The 21,933-nt window shown below is 41.1% G+C and overlaps 1 protein-coding gene across 1 annotated transcript; it reads right to left on the bottom strand.

Moving 5' to 3' along the window:
• Positions 1-21,550, bottom strand: LOC144729641 (serine/threonine-protein phosphatase 2A 56 kDa regulatory subunit alpha isoform-like). The gene is made up of 13 exons (XM_078610048.1): positions 20,943-21,550; positions 16,385-16,581; positions 7,996-8,097; positions 7,162-7,254; positions 5,648-5,778; positions 5,269-5,328; positions 4,582-4,690; positions 4,383-4,436; positions 4,224-4,274; positions 3,303-3,422; positions 2,676-2,803; positions 2,327-2,428; positions 1-1,663 (listed from the first exon to the last, which is right to left on the bottom strand). Exons 1-13 carry the CDS (start codon positions 21,091-21,093, stop codon positions 1,570-1,572), a joined length of 1,392 nt encoding a protein of 463 aa, XP_078466174.1. The 5' UTR covers positions 21,094-21,550; the 3' UTR covers positions 1-1,569.
• Positions 21,551-21,933: the final 383 nt, after the last annotated feature.

Below are 21,933 nucleotides of genomic sequence, written 5' to 3'. Positions count from 1 at the left end.
TGGTGTTGAATCTTTTATCGTGACGGAGATTTGAGAAATGTTCAATTATAACCCGGTTGCCATACAAACAGAAGCACAGGAACCCCTGGTTAGTCAGTGCGTTAACAAAGTGTCTTCACTTCAGCTCAAACATTCCTTAATTCGCTTTGCCATAAACATACATCTCAAAATAAATAAACCTATCCGTGACGTCAGCAACTTGGGAGTAAAGCATACTCAAAAGCTGCCAAAAAATAAGCCGAGTCATCGTGCTTTAAGTTAACCAAAAAGTTGTTAATTTAATTAAATGGAAACTAAATAAAAACAAATAACGCACCTTCAAACTGCAACAGAAAAAAGGAGCATAAGCATTATACATTTTAAAATGCCTATAAACAAAAACTACAGTGTTTATTATAATATACAATGTCATCTGGCTGAAGTATGCAATTTCATTAGGTAATATAGAAATACCTTAACAGTGATCACTGTGCACACACACAAGCTCTTTTTTTTACATTCATTAGTAATAATATTAATAGTTAATAGATCTAGAGGGTGGCCAACAACACGCTCCATCCCACACATTTCACGCCTATGATTGTACTCGGAGAAAAAGCGCACTTTAAGGTTTAAATTTGTTACTACTGTGTGTTAAATACTGCTCACTGGCTTTATAAGCCCTAACGTTTAATTAGCACAGCAGACGGACGATGCATTAGCAGAACTTACAGAACACCCACGGAATGATTCAAAACTCCGGTCACTTAAGATCCTCAGTGCTCAAAACATAATTTTATATATTTATATATTGTATTCGAATCATCTCTCAAACATATCTCAACTGGGTTTCATTTGTAACCTCTGTAACATATACATAAGCAGTAGTCACCATCGTTTCAGGGGTCCACGCACATACGAGCAACATTCACGCGCTCCACAAATTGTGTCAATGCAGTAGTTGTAGCTTTTGTGTGTATAATCTTATTTTATATATATCTGTGTCCATTTGAAGAATTGCCCCAGTAGCGAACACGTAGAGGCTTGTGACTCTACAGCGACACGCGCATTTTGTAAAAGTTTTGCTCGATTCCTTAGTCCACACGGCAAACGCATTTGCAAGCACAAGTCCCATGAATCCTGTAAACGTAAAACATGGTGGCGGCTTCTTTTGAAACGGATGGTTACTGCGTTCAGGGGTTTTTTTACATGGGTTTCTCAGAAACATTTTTAGCAAGATTCCTTCATTTTCTGTTTTAGGTTGTTTATATTTGTTTGAACTTTTTTAAAAGATTAAATGTAAACCAATATTATCGTTGCTACCGTTAGGAGTGGTGATTTGCAGTAGTCTTCTCTGTTTGGTGATGCTGCTCCTTGTTTGCGTTGAACATGTGCGGCTTTATACTGCTGTCTTTAAAGCTGAGAAGAGAATATTCTTCAGTATTTGACATCATTCACGGTCAACATCTTCACTTCCTCTTGAAACTTTTAAGAGGCTTTAATAGTCGACTGCTTCACACAAGAGAGAATTCTGCAAATGTATTTCAGCTGAAACTAAACCACGGAAATTTGCATGAAAATAACAAACCATTACTTGACCAGGATATTGTTTTGAGAATTCTTCAGTTCAAGATCCTCCAACTTCTTCCACAACTCCTCCCTCTCCTCTTCCTTTTTCTTTTCACTATTACAAGCACAAACAATTGGTTTTAACAGAATGTTACCGTACATGGTGGACTTCTGTTTGTATGTAAAAAGTAAAGTTTTGCAAAAATTAGGGAAAAAAGTTTGAAAGGTATTTTGCACCTATTTTGAGGCTAAAATTAAACCATAATGTCTTGTGGCAAATGTGTTTGAGTAGCCTGAGGAAGCAAAGCACTGCTTGATTATCAGAACCCTCCACAGTATTGAAGATTAGCTTCCAGGTGGACCTTCAAAATGGCAACAACTTAAGCTTTAGAACATCGCTATAAAAAATCTATTGTACTGCAACAGCTATGTGCAGTGCAGTTTGTGAAAACACAGTTCAACATAACTATTGTAAGTGTAACATTTTGTTAAAAGTAGGAAATCAACTTTTGGGTAAATTCCATAAATAACAAAACATTATTTTATTTGGCACTACATATGCCTGCACTTGTAATTACAACATGGATAAGTACATTCATTTAAAAAATGAAAGACCCTCTCCCTCCACCTATTAACTACAGAAAACTCCAGCCCATGAAAAGTTTTGATAGGTGCACATTTCTTGCCTATAGGTTTTAATGTGACCAACATTAGGACGCACTAGCTTCAGTCTTTAACGTATCCATCCATCCCGCGATCAGCATTAGGGAGCACGCACCGCTGCCGCTCGTTGTTGTAGGACGCCGTCAGTTCGCCAAACAGTTCGCAGTTCATGTCCATCATAGTCTTCATCACGTTGAAAATCAAACCTAAGATCGTCCTGCATGCAACACAGGTTGGCGAGGGTGGAAACACATTGAAGCGTCCACCTTGTTTCAAGTGGAGGCACAACAATACACATTGAAAGCAAGACAATAGCCAACTCGAACATCAACAACTGACCTCCTGCCATACTATATTTTAATTCCTGCCAACACGGTCCCAAGAGTATTTCGGGAAGAAAAATAACTTTTCCCTTGTCCAAGCAACACACACCCACGCATTCTGCGAGCACGGTAGCACTCAACTGGTTCCAGTGCTCTTTGGACATCTTGTACAGGTTGCCAAACATGATGGGAAGGATGACGTTGGAGTTCTCCTCGATGAGACTCAGGATGTACTCGTTGTTCCAGTAGTAAAGGGCGCGCTCCGCCACCTAAAAAAGCACAATCACGCGAGAATGGACGTTACGTGGGAGACCAGTCGAAGCAGGACCTTATATAAAAACACAATTTCACACTGCACTAGGGACAAGTTACAGGCTCAAAAGAAATCATAAAAAATACACGCTGTGAAATTCATTGTGCAATGAGCCACACCAATGTGGTTGAATGCTGTTTTTATTATGGAGAATCGATGATAAAAGTAAAAAAATAGTCATGTTATAAAATGTATTTTGAAATTCTGAGCAGAGCATTAATGTTATGCCACCAAGCAAATTCAAGTGCCAGTGCAATGCTACATTATCTATGTTACAGCTGTTAACCACATTACAATGAGATTTTAAGTATCGATTGTCACCACGAAGATGCTTTGCTGTAGGCGACTGATAAGGTTTCTAATAGTGCATTTGTTTTCCTGGAAGCACAAAGCACAGTCAATCATGTTGGAAGAAAAGGCTCTTTAATGGGAAGAATTTTAACTTCAATAATTACTTGGAAATGTGGGCTAGCCACACAGCGAGATATCTGCTTGAAAAGCGGCTCCTGGATCTTCACGAACTGCGTCGGCTCAATAACGTCCAGGACCTCCTCCACCTCGCCCAGAAACATCACCTGTGGGAAACAGGGGGGGGGGGGGAGGGGTTACACGATGATGAGGCACTGTGTGCAACACATCACACCAACAATGACCACATCGAAAAATGTATTCACGGGGACCTTTCAACTAAAAAATCAAAATGTTTTTCTGTAATCATCAGCCATGGTCAGGGATTGGCAACCTGCAGCTCCAGAGGCGCATGCAGCTCTTTAAGGACAACTTCGTGACGTTATTTATTAAGGACTGTCTCATATTCACATGCATTGCGCTCAAGAAATATTTTTTTACCGAATAAAAAAAATGGCTCTTCTTGTTATTTTGGTTGCCCACCACCTGGCCATGGATAATCTACTGATGGATAAAGGCCACCCTAAGCTACTGCCATCTCTCAATCTTGCGATGTAGAATTCCACCTAACACATGCACACTAGCCAATTTCATCACTCCCCATATCCTCAGGGGACATCCTCTCAGACGCTTCTCATTCCTTGGCTACCCCTCTGTCATTACTCTCAACCACTGGCCATCATCCCTTCTTATCGACGTGGCCTGCTCAATCCAACTTACTTTTCTTATGTTAGAAAAAAATCAAGATAGAATTATGTTCTCTAATCCATGCACTCTTCTTTCTGTTTCTGAAAAAACTATAAATACAAGGTTACAATGTTTTAACATGGTCTGATGTGCCATTATAACACGTCACCAAGTAATAATGGAACGGTTTTAAAATTACCACCTGCAAGAGCTTTACCTGATGCACAGTTTATACTGTAATAACAATGACTGGTGTTCCAAAAAAAACAAGTGGTACAAACCTCCTTCTGGCTGCAGGTCTTTGGCCAGTACTTCAACAGTCCCCTCACAACCTGAAAGACATCACCCATTAACCAATTGACTAAATAATACGCATTAAAAAATGTCTATTTTAATGCACCATTTCATCAGAAGTCAATTCATCAAACCTCAAGACTTACAATCTCGGTGAGGGTGGCATCTTTCTCCAAAAACTGCACCACGCAGTACGCCAACTATAGAAGAACAAAAAAAATCAACAAACAGCCAGAACCAGGCACACCAAGGTGATATTTATGAGCAGGAGAGAACAAAATTACATGCGGTGTATCTCTGACAAATAGGCCCTTGTGCAAACGGCCTTGACATTGATGGCCCCACCTGGGCATGGAAGAGGGAGAGGCCCCTGGCGGTGTGTAGTGGGAGAAGGACCCGCACCAGAAACTGCTTGTGCTCGGCCTTAAGCGGCAGAGCAAATCCATTGATTATGCTGCAAAGACATCACCATGGGGGGGGAGCGGAGGGGGGGCGGCAAACAAGCAAAAAAGCAACGTAAATGTCAGCTCCATGTACGCTTTGAGCTGTTTACATAACGGTTCACCTCATTCCCCCCCTCCTTCCCCCTCGACAGGCTCTCTGGATACTTAAGCCTCTCAACGATGCTGGGGTAATTTCAGAATGTTGATCTCATTGCTGTAATCTAAATGTCTTACTGGGCGTGCCCACGTTTTGTCGTCACGAGTGTTTCATATTCCCAGCCATCCTATATGTACTCATTTTTTTGTAATAATAATTTTAAGCATACAAGTCTCTAATTGCTAAAATATATAACTAGATTATTGGTAAAACAAGGGAAAAGTGCTGTGTTCTCATAACTTTCTAATTTTTAGTCGAAGCAAACAACGCTAGCTTGAGGCTGGTTTGTTCTTGCGGTCGATAGTAATGCAGTGCTTATGTGGTGAAGCAATGCAGCAGGGACCGTAATTTAAAACAAAAACACAAATTTTACAGACATGTTTACATCGACACAGCCGGTGCCTCACGCAGGCAGGGCTGCCCTGCTCTCACCTTCCCAAAATCTCCAGCATTTCTCCCACGCCATTGAACCGCTCCGTTTCATATATGTACCTATGGAATGTACACATCGCTCATGATTATCGACAAGTTTAATCCCTTGGCACACTACACGAAGTTTTTGTGCCATTGGTATGCTAAAATACGTTGGAATCTCAAAATTAAATCCACACCTCCACAAAGTGCCAAGGGTAGGGATAACAATGTGGAAATGCATTCATCATTGTCAACCTCACTGTACAGAGAACGTCATGTTTACAGTACTTGCGCTTCACTTTTATTATTGTACTTAGATGAGCCATGTTTTCAGCTAGACCCAAATGCTACAACCCCTAGTTTTACAATGAATGTTCACCTCGGGCAGACCGCTCACCGTAAGAAAATGTTGTTGATCTGCTTGCGGATGAAGGCCCGAAGGCCCAAAAACTTCCCATAGATCCTGTGCAGGACCGTCTTGAGGAAATCCCGCTCACGCGGGTCCTCACTGTCAAACAGCTCCAGCAGCTGCCGGAAGAGCCCAAGCAAACAGTTTACTACAACCAAGAATGCATTTTCTCTGTCACTGATGTATGGCAGATGGATAAAAAAAACACATTTTTTTACCATCTTCCAAATTAGCAGGTATGACAACAATGGAAGTAACCACTGTTGATATAAATTACATGTGTATGCGGTGTAATGTGTTGTCAGGCATGCAGAGAGGATCTGATTGAGAGGGTGCAGGATTGCAATCTTTGTTTAAGCTGCAGTATGAATGCTGAAAGCGGTGCAGCTGTTCTCAAGGATGACGAGCAGGTAGATGCAGAATCAAACAGAGTGAATAGCTAACATAGTGAAGTACCAGGTTACATGCAAAGTAATAAAACGCAGTGCATTATTTGGAATTGTAAGCTTTGCAGTTGTTTTTTATTAAACTATAACCTCATTGGATGTTTCAAATGATCAAAAGATGCATTTAAATAGTCGTCTGCTTAAATGTTGTAGCTTTACAGCATAAGTGTACAATAGATAAATTTGGAACCCTTAAAAATAAAAGCTATTTTGTTTTTCAATGTGAGATTTGAAGGACCTTTTAACCTGCCACTTCCATGTTTTATGGAAACATCTTAAATGGACAATTGTGCTTCCCACATGAGGCCTTTCATTACTGACACCACCCAGTGCGCAGCGTATAATGGGGTACATTTAACCCAATTATTTTTTATCACGTGCCTATGATACACTGAAACATCTGGGGGGGGGGGCAACAAAAACATATCGTTTGCAATAAAAGCTCAACTTTACTGATCCAACATGGCAAGCAGCCAGCATAATTGTGCCCAGCAACACGGCCCATTACCATCTCCACAAGAGCGCGTCTCCAACGCCTCGCCATCTATCACTCGACAGGCCAATGCTGTTATTTTAAGAAAGCCACAACCATGGATGCCAACACTTTCGGTGCACCCTACAAAATTTGTTTTTATAAAAATTCAATGTGCCCAGTCTACCGCAGTTCAAAATCTGAAAACAGGAGCCTGCAGTTTGCTGCGCATCGAGCTGCTTCATGCATCATACAGGAAAGAACCCAGATTCAACTGTAACAGTGGGAAAACAGCAACTGTATGCAAACGATCTTGTGTGGCAGAGGATGTCATGACCTCATTTTTAACACTACAGCCTAATTATGTCACACCTATTACTCTTGGGGAGGGTGTAAAAATATCAGTCTTTCAATGGTGAACATTTTTTGCGGGATTTCTACACAAGCAGTCCCTATAACCTGATGATGGTAATTTCAGCAGTTGTCTGAAAATTATATATAAAAAAAACTCATCTGCCATGTAACTGCCAACAAAGTGTGAAAGACAAGGTGATTGCAGGCCCTCACTCAGCAATAACACTCACCTGCAGTACAAACTTCTGGTCTATGTATTTCTTGGCAATGCTGGGTTGGAATTCCTGCTGTTCCAAAAACCTTAGAAAAAATTCATAGACGATCTAAGGAGAGGTTCATAGGAGACAAAAACATTGCAGGTGGTGAGAAAGTGATAGAAAAGGCACAATTCAGTCCCCTTGAACGCAAATACATAGGGCAAACACACTCATTTATAATTTCGTGTAATTTAACACAAACTTAATAAATAAAAAATAACTCAATTTATGATTTACTGTATCTGAAAAGGCATCCTCTGGTCTAACACCTCCTCTGGTCTAACACCGTTTGGGACTAGGCTTAAAAGAAAGCTGTCTCTGGTGTGGACCAATCCGTTTCAAAGACAATGCATATATTATCAGAGTATGTTTTTGGTTTGAATTCTGACCACAAGTATTGTGGTTAATGCAGACATGATTCCTTGTAAAAGGTTTAAGTTTGGTGTTTAAACATCTTAACACCTGTTTTGTTGCCATAAAAAAGGGGAAAACCTATTCTCATATTTTGGTACTGGCAAAGGAGGTCCCATGATGTACATTGCATCTGTACTGTGCTGCAAATTATCAAATGGACCCTACCACGAGGTATGACATTCAAACGTGCATGATACCACGATGAAACACCCCGACACAACAGTTGTCTAATCAAGCCTAAAGCTGGAATTCCAATGTTACACTAGGCGACTTACATGTTGACAACTGGATTCAAAAAGCAGCATCCGAGTGCCTTTCAGGATATGTCACTGTCAAGTATGCAAATAAATGGGGGGGTGACTTCACAGGGTGGTGGGGGGGGGTCACTTGTACCTGCAAGTGAGGCCAGGACGCCTCCAGCGTAGGTTCATCCTCCTCCGGGTCAAACTCTGGATTCTCACTTGGCGGCAGGGTTCTGAAGATGTTGTACGCCACCTGGAGTAGACACACGGATACTTTTTCAACAGCGGACTCAGACTTGATGTGATGGAGGGACATTTCACCCCAGTCACAGAGCCAAATGCAAAGAGACACTCGTTGGCAAATCAGGAATGTATTGAACCGTTTCCAGTGACGAAAGAAGGAATGCTTATAATTCCATTTTGAAATTACTGATAATTGCAGGGCAGTGATTCTGAAAGAAAAGCTATAAACCTCAATCACCGTCATTATTACAAAAAACCTGCACATGCATTGGAATAGAGAAAAAACACCCATCATCCGAGCACTTCGGGGCATTCTAGGTAGCTGGAGAGCCATGTAGTTGGTCTTTTCACCAATTAGGATAACTTTTACCAGGTTGGTTGGTTTGATTTCAGATTGCCGAGTAATGGCATTTGCCTGTTACAGACTGAGAGATCAAAAACAAAAGTAGGACAACAGTTTGACAGGATCAAAATCCATGTTTCCAATTACCACATTTAAAGTAACACTTATTTCTATAGCTTTCCAAAAGCATAAAGTACACTATTTTACAGTGACCATGATTCCATCTGCTTCAACAAATGACAATTGTTTTACAAAAATGAATTGGATGAAAGCAGTTATGTTTCTCACATTGGCCGGCATGCAGTAACTTCTTCATGAAGGCATTACTCTTCCCTCACACAATGAAATTGCATAAGTGCATCAAAAAAAAGTAGGAGTCACTGTAAAGGAAACGTCGGTTATATTTACCAAAAAAAGGACGTGGCAGTCTCATTGTAGGCCATTTGAAAAGCTCAAAATGCGACATTGTCGAGGCGTGTCCATTTTTATTTATTCGCATGGTCATAAAAATGTTTTTAAAAAACGTATTCAAAACATCTGCACAGGCCATGCTGAAAATCTCCTGCATCCACTTCAATGACTTCTATCAGAGCTGCTGACCATAACTTGTGCCAGTGTTTGAACCGTTTTACATTCTAAGAGTGAAAGTCTTACCTTAAAAGGACAAACCAAAAAAAAGGTAAGGAAATGGGTAGCAACCATGGCTCTATGTACAAATACACACATATGCAAGCACACAGCAATGTGGGTTTAGTCTTGGTTTGTATACATCATCAGAACCAGTTTATGTGAATGTATGAGGCATCTTTGGACAATGCTTTGTTCCTGCAGCATGTACTTTAATGACACACTTAGAACTGTGACTCTGGGATGAGACAGCTGGTTTGCCATAATTAAAAAGTGGAGTAAAAAAACTCAGAGTTTAATTGGGTTCGTTCTCACAAACAATGGTGCATATATTTAATTTGACTTTGCTGCCACAGAGTTTTTCTAACAACATAAGCCACTGCGGCACTGTGGAATCAAAGTGCCGTTTGGGCCCAGATAAATGAAATACAGAAAGGAAGGAGCCTGATGGGATCATGTCATTAAGACAGTAATTACATCTCTACCATCAGCCTGACCATCTGCGTTCGTTAGATTAAGAATGATTGTTATAATTTTCCAATTAAAAAGTTGAATTACATTTATCAAATATTAATCCAAAATTCACTCCGTTTGCTTTGGAATTAAGCCTCATTTATAACCTTATGCCCGATGGAGCTCTCATCCAGTTGGAAAAATTAGACGAAGAGAGGCGAGAGGAAACAACTCCTGCCAGGATGAGATCATTATGTTAAAGACATAAGCAGGAAAGATGGAATGAGCAGAAGAAGAAAAATTGGGCAGTAACCTATAATTAGCCAGGTGCAAAACTACCTTTTACACTTTGGCCCAGTCTCATTGAGCATGGGAAGTCATTTAGAGAATATAAATATGAAGACGCACTTCCACAAAAAGGCTGACAAATGACCTCATGTACAATGCATTATGAGAATAACCTGATGCTAATCACTTTCCTGAATTAACAAGAAGTGTATATAATTATATCTGTAAAACCCGAGCAACGTAAATCTTAACCATCTCCAGTCTAGGTGAGTAGCAAACATGGTCTCTGTTTAAAGTGCCCTTGTGAAAATAAAAAAAATTGTCCCATCTGCATTGATCAGGGTAAGTGTGCTGTCCAAACAAGTTGTACAACTCACCAAGCAAGTTGTAAACAATTCATTAAATGAAAAGGTGCATATTTTATGGATTCCAACCATTGCTTATCTGCCCAAATTTAAATCTCATTGGATGAAGGCAGCAAGAGGAATGTTATTTAAGGTGTGCATGTGCACAACCATAATAAAAAGAAAATAAATAATTTTAAGCTTGTCATTGAATTTTTATTATTATTTTATATTGTTCAAAACCTTGTAATCGAAATTTGGGCATTACAATAAAAGGTATGGATTTTTGTCAGAAAATATATGCCCTAAAAGTTAAAATATTTTTTTCCACCAATGTGCATCTTCTCAAGGAAATCCAGATTTTGCTCAAATGTCCTCAGGAAATAAAACGTGCCCTAAATGGGGCAAACCCCCAGCGAGAGTTTGCAGCTGTCTTCAACTTTGAATGTCACCTTTATACACATCAGTTCACTTGCATTACCGCACACCGGCTGTATGATCAAATGACACCAAGACCTCTCTTTGAGAGGTTATGCAAAGCAGAGGCAATTGATGCCCAAGAATGGATAAAAAAATGGCTTGCCTAAATTGGATCATTGCCTAAGCATGACAAATTGTGTGGTGAAGAGGCTGACAGACTGCATCGGCAAGGTGACATGAACTGCAGCATCCCAAAAACACAGGAGAATATACTCAGCAAAGTTATCTGCTTCGCTGTACAACACTAACTGCACCAGGCCCGCAGTCCTATTCAAAGAGCATGAATCAAATATGCAAGCAAGCACATGCTATAAAAATGTATGACAATAAGCTTCCAGATATTTTACTACCATTCCTCATTTTAATTACACCATTAACTGATGCAGCTTTGTTGACACAGCAACTACATATATGCAATGTTTTTTTTACAATTTAAGGTTAGGCACCTTCCCTTGATGGCCTACATTACAAAAGTGTGAAAATGGGATAGCAAAGAGCAATGAGCCTTGCCTTCTCAGTGCCGTTCAATTAGCGCATTGTTTGACTGTGGCTATTCTGAGAGGTTCACCAAAGCAACTAGTAAAAATTGTCATGAAAAACTGCTTTATTGCTTTAATTCACAACTGCCGATTTAGGGGAGCTAGGTTGGTTTCAGCTTCGCTTAAGCCCGGCATTAATTCATACACAAGAGCGCAGTGCAGTAGATTCCCGTGTGTACAGAATATGGCATAATGGGTACGAGATAGCAGCCACCATAGTGACTGCACAAGTTTAAATGTCACACGTCACCATAGCTGACCTACAGTGTGTTAAATAGGCACATCAAGATGCAAGCTGCCATCACCCATTTCCAATGTTTCAATGAGTTATCACAATGTGGTGAAAGACTTGATTGTATATGTATATTGCCTGACTTATTTACATTGCGCATCTCATTTGTACGTCTGCTTTGATTGTACTGTCTTGTTGAATACAACCATTAGCCCATAGAAGAAATAAATATTAATTCAAATAATCATTTTTACATGCACAATATTACACGTTATCGCAAGTATAAAATCAATGTCAATCCATGAATTGTTACATCCCTAGTGTTAAACAATTTTTCCCTTTGCTTTAATATGGCAGATATCCTTGTGGCCAAATATGGCCAAGTTGTTTTTTTACTCAGTAATTTCTTTTTTACTAAAAAAAGCATGGTCCCAACATGAAAACAAATTAGCCACATGGGCTAAAATGAGTGGCTTCATGGGCCAAGTACGTAACAAGACCTGATTATCTGCAATTGAGTAATGAATGTGTGCCAAAGTACAAGTATTTCATTTCTTTGTTTAATATGTTCACTATAAATGTTAACATATGGTGGAAAACTAAAAACACGATTTGGCTTGACATAGGGAATTAAAGTCTCCTCTTGCTGAATTTTGAAAGTACGCTATGCTCTGCATACACTTGGAAAGCTTCTTTCCAAGCGTCCATTTAATAGTACACAGGCATGCAACAGCAGGCCATCTGTTACTGGCAGAAAAAGCCATCAAATCAATATTTAAGCAGGGGATTTTTTTGCTGTAGGTTTGTAAAACAGCACTGCTAAGCAAAACAAGAAAAAAGCTTTCTTGTACAAAATATATACCAATAAAGTCAATGCTGATTACTAGCTTTTCTAATGGTAAACAAGTGGTTGGGGCAACATAATTAAAGTTCTGTTGATTAAATTTTTAAACATTCTTTGGAGAATAACGACACACTAAATTTTTACCTGCAAAATGTACACTAAGTGATCCGAAAACATCAAAGCATTTGTACCCTTTAACAATCCCACAACCATTACATTCAGAGAGGCATCAGTCACCCTTTTAAAAATGAAAATGTTTTCGCGCCCCCCCCCCCCCCCCTTAACAAATGCACAACAAAAACGAGAAGGGAAAATACACTTTAGTAAACTGTGGCTTCAACGTAGGAAAGCCACCACGTGTGAGCTAGGCATATGTGGGCGAGGTGTGGTCAGCAGCAGGTCGTTCTCGCAGCATAACAAACTCGTTATCTCAATATGCACTGCTCTTGGCACGCTTCCGGCATTTTGCTTTCGCCTTGGGTGTCTGACCTGATAATCATTGTTGCAAATTCAACTGCCACATTTCACATTAGCCCGTGGTTTGTGTGTGAACTTTCCCAGAAACAAATCTTTGCTCCAAGCCCAGAACCATTTTGAGGGCAACTTTCACTTAATTCCATGCAGTCATTGACCAAGTTCACACCATTATAATTCGAGGCATAAGTAGACATTTTGACACTCTAAACCTTCATGCCATAATTTATCAACTACAGTATGAAGGCCTCTTATTCACTGTCACCAACTCTCCTGGTCTTGAATTGCCACAACCCATTTGACTCCTGCACAAGCAGATCTTTTCACTCCATCTGTGACAGTTGTTCTCTCAGGCTTGTTCTCTCCTTTGACTACTTTTCTGTCAAGTCACCTTTCCAAAAAACACTCATTGTCCTTAACAATCAATATTACGTCTGATTGTTCCTTGATCCATGAGTTCATCTTTGTTTCTCTGAATAATTCCAAGCAGGCACCTCAATTCTTGTTTGCAAGTTTTTCAGTTTTTATTCCATTGTATTTATCATCGTGCATATTTCCAATCCATGTGTAATTGCAGGTAATGTAAATGTATTGAAAATTTACTTTTGTAGATGCAGTGGTATGTTATTTATCTCCCTGCCCGACTGTGTGGGTTGTTTGGTTGCTATAGGCGTTGATATTGCATTGGTAAACTGTCCAAGTGGCTGTGAATATTGTCATCATTACTGAACTATAGTTTCAGCATTGCCAGAGTAGTGACTGCAGTAATTATTCTTGAAGTGAACTACGATTGTGGATGGTTGCTGTGGTGGTTAAGATTTTGCTATTATTGCTGTCGTGAACTTTAGTCCGTGTGCTGTAATAGTAGGTTGTGGTATAAGTTGCTACTGTAGTTGACAATTGCTGTAGGTATTGTGATATTATGCTGCTGTGGACTGTAGTTGCTATAGTATATATATGTAGTAGTTGTGCCAGTAGTATTATTTTCGTGAAATATATAGTTAGATGCCAAAGGAATTATTATTTTAGTAGCTTGTTGCTGTTGAGATTGCATTGGTTGTTACTGTGCTAGACTGTAGTTGCAGTTTGCTCTGTTAGTGAATAACTATGGTGGTTGTTTTGTGTGAAAATTATGAATAAAGTATTGCTGTAATTGGTCGAGCTGCCTATGTGATCATGGTCATGTTGGGTCACATTTACATTCCCCTCTTGGTTTGGTATCTTTACCAACCCGCACCAATCAGCATGGTGAGGTATGGTCAAACAAACCCCCCAAACCTAACCACTAGGCTGGAAAGCTCACGCAGCAGGGGGTGCTACCAATTACTGGGCACCAATTGGAGCACTTAAGGATTTCACCATTGCTGGACTCTGGCACTCTCTAATAACGATTACAAATATCCAACAGGCAAACCATTGAACCCTAAGAATCGTACATAGGAACTCTTACATAACATGAATACTCAATGGTGCTTTTTCTGCGTGGCAGCGTGACCTTGCAAAGATCGTACCAACTCGAATGCAAAGGCTCGCGGTCATAAACATAAAAAAAAAATTGATGCACGCAAACGCACACAATAATGTTATGTTATCCTCAGGGCTAATGTACTTACACCACATGTTATCTGGAATGTGGCAAGCTTCTGGGACACCTAAATGCACAGTGAACTGCGCTTGCACGCAATACTGAAACTTTCATTTAATAAATATGCAGTGTTCGGAGGCAAGAACGTAACTTGTAATTCAATCAAGGATCCAATTGCAAAAACACGGTGTGGAGCAAAACCAGACGGTTCTAGTCTCCCAGAGTGTAGGGGTCATGGTTTAGCAAAAGATTTACTGGGAACAGCATGGTCAAAGCTATCGAAATCTTAATTAACTCCAGCGGACTCGCTTGTCTTGGGTGCTCCAACACAGGGCCGCCACACTTTACTCGCTATTGTGTGGCAGAGAGTAAAACTCACACAGCAAGCACGACAACAACACTTTAGGACAACAGGCAGCTCAACGTTGGACGCCACAATTTGGCTACAGGCTCTGCCGCAGTGCCAGAATTTTGAGCCTCTGCCAAGAGCAAACAGCAGCTCTAAATCTCTCGTTTCCCATTCAATGCCTGCCATTACATAAACAGCGACCACAGTGCCTTGTACAATGCAAAATCTAAAGTTACTGCTCGATTACGTTGCTGTAAGTTATTTGTGTTTTTTTTACGGAATGTGTAAAGTGACCCATTCCACTGAAAGCTTGCAATACGCCTTTCAAATTCTGACCCCTTCTTGACCTCCCTGGAGCTTTCAGAGCAAATCAATAATGAGCCTCTCATTGCATCGTGGGATGAACCATGGAGGACATCTGCTCTGAAATATTTTACAACGCAAATTCATGCACTCATCACGACTTTACTTCCATTACAAGACCATGAATATTTTCTTTGTACAAGTTAATTTGTAATAAATACAACATAAATACTGTTTATAACCAACGACGTCATGCCAACAGAATTGAAGCGTACATAGCTTTCAATTGGTAAACATCACTCACTGTGCAAAATATTTATTGTATTTTTATATTTACAAAGTGACCATGGGAACATCAAGTACTCTATTTTAATTCATTGGATGGCCACTGCCTGCATTTAAGAGCAGAAATTACTACACAAACTTGGTCAGACAAATGTTAGTACATTACTTTTTCACTAAAATCAAGTAGACGATATTTTCTGGTTATTTCTCCAAGGTATGATACTGTAATAATAGTACAGGAAAATCTCACGCACATTTGACCTTTAAACAGTTTATTTCTTGAAGTCCGTTTCCAGAACACAGGGGTGATGTTAAAGCGATACGCAATTTGACACTGCTAAGATAGTTATTAGATTGGCTTGCGAGAGGTGAGAGTGCTGCATCAGTTGGAAGGTACTCTGGGGTGTGAATGAATCGACTGTGAGAACGATTTATTTACCACATGTTTTTGTGTATGTTTCTTGTGTGATAATGAAGCATACTGGACTCAACATGCTTACACACAACACAAATGTTCACACATTGCAACCTGCATCTAGCCATTCACTCCTTGAAAACGTCAGTCATAGGGACGCCTAGATGGCGAATCATTTACGTTCAAGTAACAGTGTTAGGATCGAGCGTCAGGCTCGAAATACAGTGTCAGAGGCGAGCGTTGGACGTGAGAGCCGCGGTGTGGGAAGAGTAAAGGAGCCAGCGGTTTTGTGTTAAGGTAAAACTTAAATAAATGGAAAGTGACTCAGCATCTTTTATTACAATAACAAGGGCAGAAATTACTGTATTTAGAATTAGTTCAACAACGAGGGAGGGGTGATCATTTCAGACCGAATCGCGCAACTCTATTTTTCCCATAAAGTCTATTATTTGTCGAGGATGGTTTTTCCCAAAACAGCATTTTCCAGGAATGTAACCCCCGTATTCGGCGAGGTCTTCCTGTGTATCCAACTTAAATGCATCAGGACATTTACATTCACCACGTTAATATCCACTCGGCTCTTGAGACGCATACAATTGTGGAAAACCATAAATACTCTTTCCAAAAATCACAGTTCTAATTGATTGCCAGATTCCTAGATTGGCCATACAATCAGTTCTGTGAATGCAAACATCCCAATGAAAGGGTGGCCAATGGTCACAGGATGGGTACTCACCATGCGGATGATATCCGGGTAGATGGACTCTGTGAGCACCCCACGCCCTGCCGTGATGTAGTCAACCAGCTCGTTAAGCGCAGCGCGCTTAATTTCCTTGCCCTTGAGGTCTGACACGGAGTCCAGGAAGTCGAAGATGACGCAGCACTGCTGCAGCTTCTTGCAGAATAGCTCCTCCTGCTCCAACGCGGGGGTGTCTGTGGACACGGGTCATGGATGCAGGCCATGAAATTGTGCGGCAGCACCAAACAATCCTCCGACCAAATTACTGCACCTTCCTCCATGTAGGAACAGCAGACGCAGGCACCAATAAATGCCCAGTGTACATGACCTGAATGTTTTTTTTATGTTGCTGCTAGAAATTTAAGATTTAAAATGTAGAAATTCGAGGAATTTGTATAAACCCTATAATCCACCATGTGCCAACCTCGTATGCTCACGTCACTTCACGATTCTACAACCAAAAATGTTTGTTTTCATTGCCTAGTATAAAATACGGTTTCTTTTAGAACAGCAGTTGCCTCCTTTTTAAACTCTCAGAAAAAGGTTCTAATTTATGCAACATTGCTTGAAAGGTCAAAAAACCGCAGCACCACTGTAATAGCCTGTTTTTAAATATAATGTTTCCACTGGTTACGTCGGTTTCAAGACACCATTATTTCCGAATGCCTAAAGGCCTCTCCTAGATTAAAAATGTATGTATTTAGCAAACAAGCCATTACTGTATTGAGACCAAGTGTATATGCTACCGTATTCATCTGAAGTTGACGACATTTAATGTTCATCAATTACAAATAAAAATGTCAAACCATTATTGAATACTGTGCAAATATTAATGCATTAAAGATTAAGCCATTCGTTTGTATGGTTTAAATTGAAAGGCACGTGCACTACAAAAGTGAAAGCAAAAAAAATGTCCATACATTTTTTGTCCATACATTTTTTTTCATTGGGATTTTTAAAACACCCAGTTGATTTTCAATGCCAACCTCATGGTTTACTACAGTAAAGTGCCATGACATTTCCATCTCATGAGGGCAGATATGTTCTGATAGGTGCACAAAAATGTTAGGCCTACACAGCTTGGCTGTACACATTCGCCCATCCGATTACAGTTAATGTTTTAGGTAATGGCATAATGCTCGTAATACTGTCCAACGCAGAAGCATTTAGTGGCTTTCATTTACTGCAAGGGATCAAGTCTCTGCCATGCACTGGTACTGTACATGACAGGCTTATTTTAGCCTTCAAACACCAGCAATGCAGGTTGCTTTTAGCGTAGCCTATTCAAATGTGTAAAAGACAGACTGAATTTTTGCCAATAAAATGTACCCTTGAGTGGAATGTGCATCTTATGACCATCAATGTGGGCTTGAACACGAAAGACAATGAATCATTCGAACAAACCTGAGGCTTAAGTAACTGGGCTCTATCACACTGGTGCATTTTTCATACCATAGCTGCGGCGATGTAAACAATGGAGATGTTATGTTAGGCAGAATGCATTGTCCTTACAGTTTACAACTTCAATTACTACATACATCATCTGCAAACGTTTATAAAACGTGAGGCACTGTGAAATGAGCAATTACCCACTACACTATATATTAAACTTAGCACATTTAAATTAAATTCAAAATTGCCATTCATTGCAACACACATGTTTATAACAGTGGGTGGCATGAAGGTTAGTGCCTAAAATGGGTCCATTTGAAGGGTTTGGCATCAAAATGAAAATGGGATTATTTACTTAATGTCAAATAAAAATAAACTGATGCCACTCCTACGCTGTTTAATGTGTTTATTTTAGCGATCAACCTAAACACAGCAGAGCAAGAGAATTCTTCGGTTAACCCCAGAGAGCAAACCTTTCACTCGAGTTCATTTTTGATGCATGGATTAGGGGACAGTAGCTCTGCAGTGCACAGTCATCAGTACCAAAACCGACAGGCCAAGGCAATATATGCGTTGCACCAACGGCAAAAAAGGTATCTGGATTACCAATGCCGATTGTATTAAATAATTGATAAGGGCAGGAAAATCCTCACGTTGGCCAGTGTAGCGCTTATAACTGGGCTTGGCCATTTTGAATAACCTACAAATAACTCCCGTTAACCTCCCTGGTTTGGATTCACACAGCAGGAACTAAACTAGCAATGTCATATTTTGCATGCTTCCCCGTTCCTCAGTGAGCTGGCCTGCTGCGTCAACGGCCTGCAGGACACAAACGAGCGTCCATGAGCTTGCCCTTGTGGGTGCTGCCAACAGTGCCCCATATACCAATACTCATTTGCTGTACTGTGGTTGTGCACTAATTGTGGCAATACAACACTGCAAATTGTGGCAATACAATTTGATATCCAATTTTCTACCCAGTGCATTCTGCCCCACGGTCCTCATGTGTTTTCTCCCATCTGTCTTGGTCCTTGCTATTCCAGGCACAGGATTGCATAATTTACCTGTCTAAAATGCTGTTCTGCCAATAACCACCTTTAAAGTTCAAAAATTCGGTATGCGCCTAAGCATAACTCACCGCTACCCCCTTAACCTGTGCTGCCCCTGTGCTTGCAATGAACAAGGCCTCTATTTGCATGTCCTCCTAAGTGCTGGAAATTTCTGCACAAAGATGTCCTGAACGCTCATGCTTACTCACCCAAAGGCAGAAGCTTACATGTAGTCAGTCGTGCACTGCCTACTGGTTCCATATTTCTTAATCCCTCAGAAACCCAACCAATCACAAAACCTATCCACAACCAACACAGCCCACTGGCACAAAAAAACACACACACTAGACGCTCCTCTCTTGAAAGCTGCTATCTTCCACATTAAACCTAGCATTGTATGCAATGATCTCTCCCCTTAAAATGGCTGCCCATCCCCAGAGATATTTAAGGGTAAAAAATGTACCATTTTACATAAAAATGCCCATATGTCTCAGTGACCCTATTAAAAACGAGCCTGTACCCACATCTGCCTCCAGCATATACAACCCACTGAGCAAGCCACACAGCACATCTATTCCCTCTCCAGCTCCCACAACCCATCACCATTTAACTATCAACATCACTATCCATCCCCCACATCATTGCCCTCAATCGCAACTGCCCTTGTCAAGTACCCTGGCTCCAAGCCATTTATCCTCGCAAACTCCTCTACCAGGCACTTTCTCACCACCCCTCCACCTCGGTATATTCCACTGGGATGCCTCCAGGGCAGAAGCCACCATCTTTCCTAAATACACTCCCATTCCATCAGGGACAACAACACACCATGCTGGGCCGAGCTGCCCTACTATCCTGCAAGTGCGACATAACCCGCACCACAAAATAACTCTAATCCTAATCTTCTCATGAAAACCAAGCCTGAAAGACCACATAACCCAAGGTGCTCAACAGCCTCCATTAAAACCCACTCAGGACACCCAGTCAGAATGGCACTGTATTTCGAGCCCCTCTTGAGAGGTAGGCTAGGAAATAGTACAGCAATGGATATAATCCATCTGTGCAGGGCTTTGCGTTATCCTCTCCCACGTTGGTTATCTACAGGTACCCCAATATTTGCCACAAACAAAACATGTACAGTATTCGTGGAATTGATTAATCTTTTCAAAAGTAGGTCCCCTCCTGAGAAAACTCTATAATCAACTCACCAGATGAACAGCATTTTGATTGTAAAAATTTCCCGTAAATGTAAACATTTCCATTCTCCCACGCGAAAACCCCCTGCGAACAGAATTAAAACCAAAAAAACCTAAATCAATCCAGATCGCTCCAACCTGAAACCCTTATTACTTGCAACTGCGTGGATCTGGATGGAGATAATCCATGGCTACCCAACCTCAATTCCAAACACCACACCAAAACCACACCGAAATACGAGACCCTTTTCCTGTAAAGCCCGAATTCCAATACAGTACTCGATTTTCTGGAGGATTCTACTTGGGATGTTTGGCACGCCCCTCATTGAGTCTCTCTCAAATTCTCAACCCCAATGACAGGTCTCCACGTTTCAAGCTCCCTCTAACCCATCCCAAAGCCTCCTCTGCTCAAACCTCCACACTCGATGCTTACGGTTCTGGCAGCCACAACTAGCAAACAAGCCGAGGTAATTGCCCATTGCCTACTTAAAAGTGTGATTGTCGGTGACATCTCTGGATGCAAAGTTAACATTTAGCATGTAAAAACATTACCCCGAATTCGTGGCAAAATGTTTCGACAGCCCGTCAAAAACGCACAAGACCGAATCCCAACACTCACCAACCAGTGGCATCAATGTGGTTGGCATAAACCCTGGGGGGCCTTGGTGGAAGGAATGAAAATGTGGCTCCCCACCCACCCTTTGTCAAATCCAATGCCCCCCACCACCCCAAACATCTCCGTTAGGTAGGCCTGTGCCACCTGGGCTCCCCCACATTACCATGTCCATGGGTGCTCCCGGGGGAAGAGTCAATTGCAACCACCTTCCCATACACATGGACACACACACGCGTACCACATTCGTCCGTGCCCGGCGGATTACGGGCCCCACTTTCTATGTCACCGACCAGCTCGCAACTCACCCGCTAGCGCTGGCAGCGGTGCAAGCTCGAGGTGAGCTCTCGTGCGAAACTGCGACGATCCCTGCGAGCGTCGAGCGCGGCCGGCCCTCCGCAGGGAGCGCCGACTGAAGCCGTCCACCTTCTCCGCCGCTGTGGCCGTGGCCGACATCATCTTGCCACCCCCGAGCTCATACAGCGGTAAGCCGCTCTCCGTCGCTTTTGCCTTTTTCCCTGTGGTCGAACGCCTTGTTCGAAGGTGTTGTCGATGTTTGTCGGCGAGGAAAAACAAGAATGTGGATGGGCCCTCTTGTGGCTGGGCGGAAATGGCGAAAACAGCACCCGGGAAGTCGAGGAGGCAGTGGTGGGTGGGGGGGAGCCACTGCAGTCAGAGATGGTGGAGGAACCCTCTCCTCCGCTTTACTTGTTGTGATATTTTATTTTGTAACAAAAAAAATGTTTTTATTTTGCACGATGTTTTTGTCTTCGCCGTTTCGTCCGCCACTCTAGTTTTATTTTACGTAGAGCTGGTTTTAATCTTCGGGTTGTTTTTTTTTTGAGAGATTCTTCGCGTAAAATGTTGTTTTTCTACGTGCACCGATTGCTTTGACAGAAGAAAAATCTATTTTTACCGGCACGTTTATAATTTACATTTATTGTACATATTTTACAAAACAGGCTAAATTACAGTGAAGCCACTAAATGTATTTTTTTACATCCGTTATTCATAAAGACACAAAAATTACGTACAATCGAAGCAAAATTACAAACACGTCAAGAAATCGGAATTAAGAGCTTATTTATATCGAGTCGTTAACGTGAGGCAAAATTTTGCTTCCTATTTACTCACAAATTATTTCGGCTTCGCTGTTATAAATCCCTTCCGGCAAACATTGTCAGCGAATAGCGGCCATATTATGTTTAAAAATAATAAATAAAAATGTCTAAATATTACTTATAACGGCATGCGTTCGACGCGTTAGTAAATCGGATGAGAGAAAAGTGGGAGATTGCT

This window comes from Lampetra planeri, chromosome 33 (genome assembly GCF_965212315.1).
Source record: "Lampetra planeri chromosome 33, kcLamPlan1.2.h2, whole genome shotgun sequence".
NCBI lineage: Eukaryota > Metazoa > Chordata > Hyperoartia > Petromyzontiformes > Petromyzontidae > Lampetra > Lampetra planeri.
This window is presented reverse-complemented; position numbering and strand designations above follow the sequence as displayed.

Excerpts from the sequence above, each read along its gene's own strand:
- LOC144729641 (XM_078610048.1), bottom strand. The coding sequence starts at position 21,093 with ATGATGTCGGCCACGGCCACAGCGGCGGAGAAGGTGGACGGCTTCAGT. Across the intron at positions 4,437-4,581 it reads TCTCCCTCTTCCATGCCCAG|TTGGCGTACTGCGTGGTGCA; the intron begins GTGGGGCCATCA and ends GTTCTTCTATAG. Across the intron at positions 4,275-4,382 it reads ATGCCACCCTCACCGAGATT|GTTGTGAGGGGACTGTTGAA; the intron begins GTAAGTCTTGAG and ends GATGTCTTTCAG.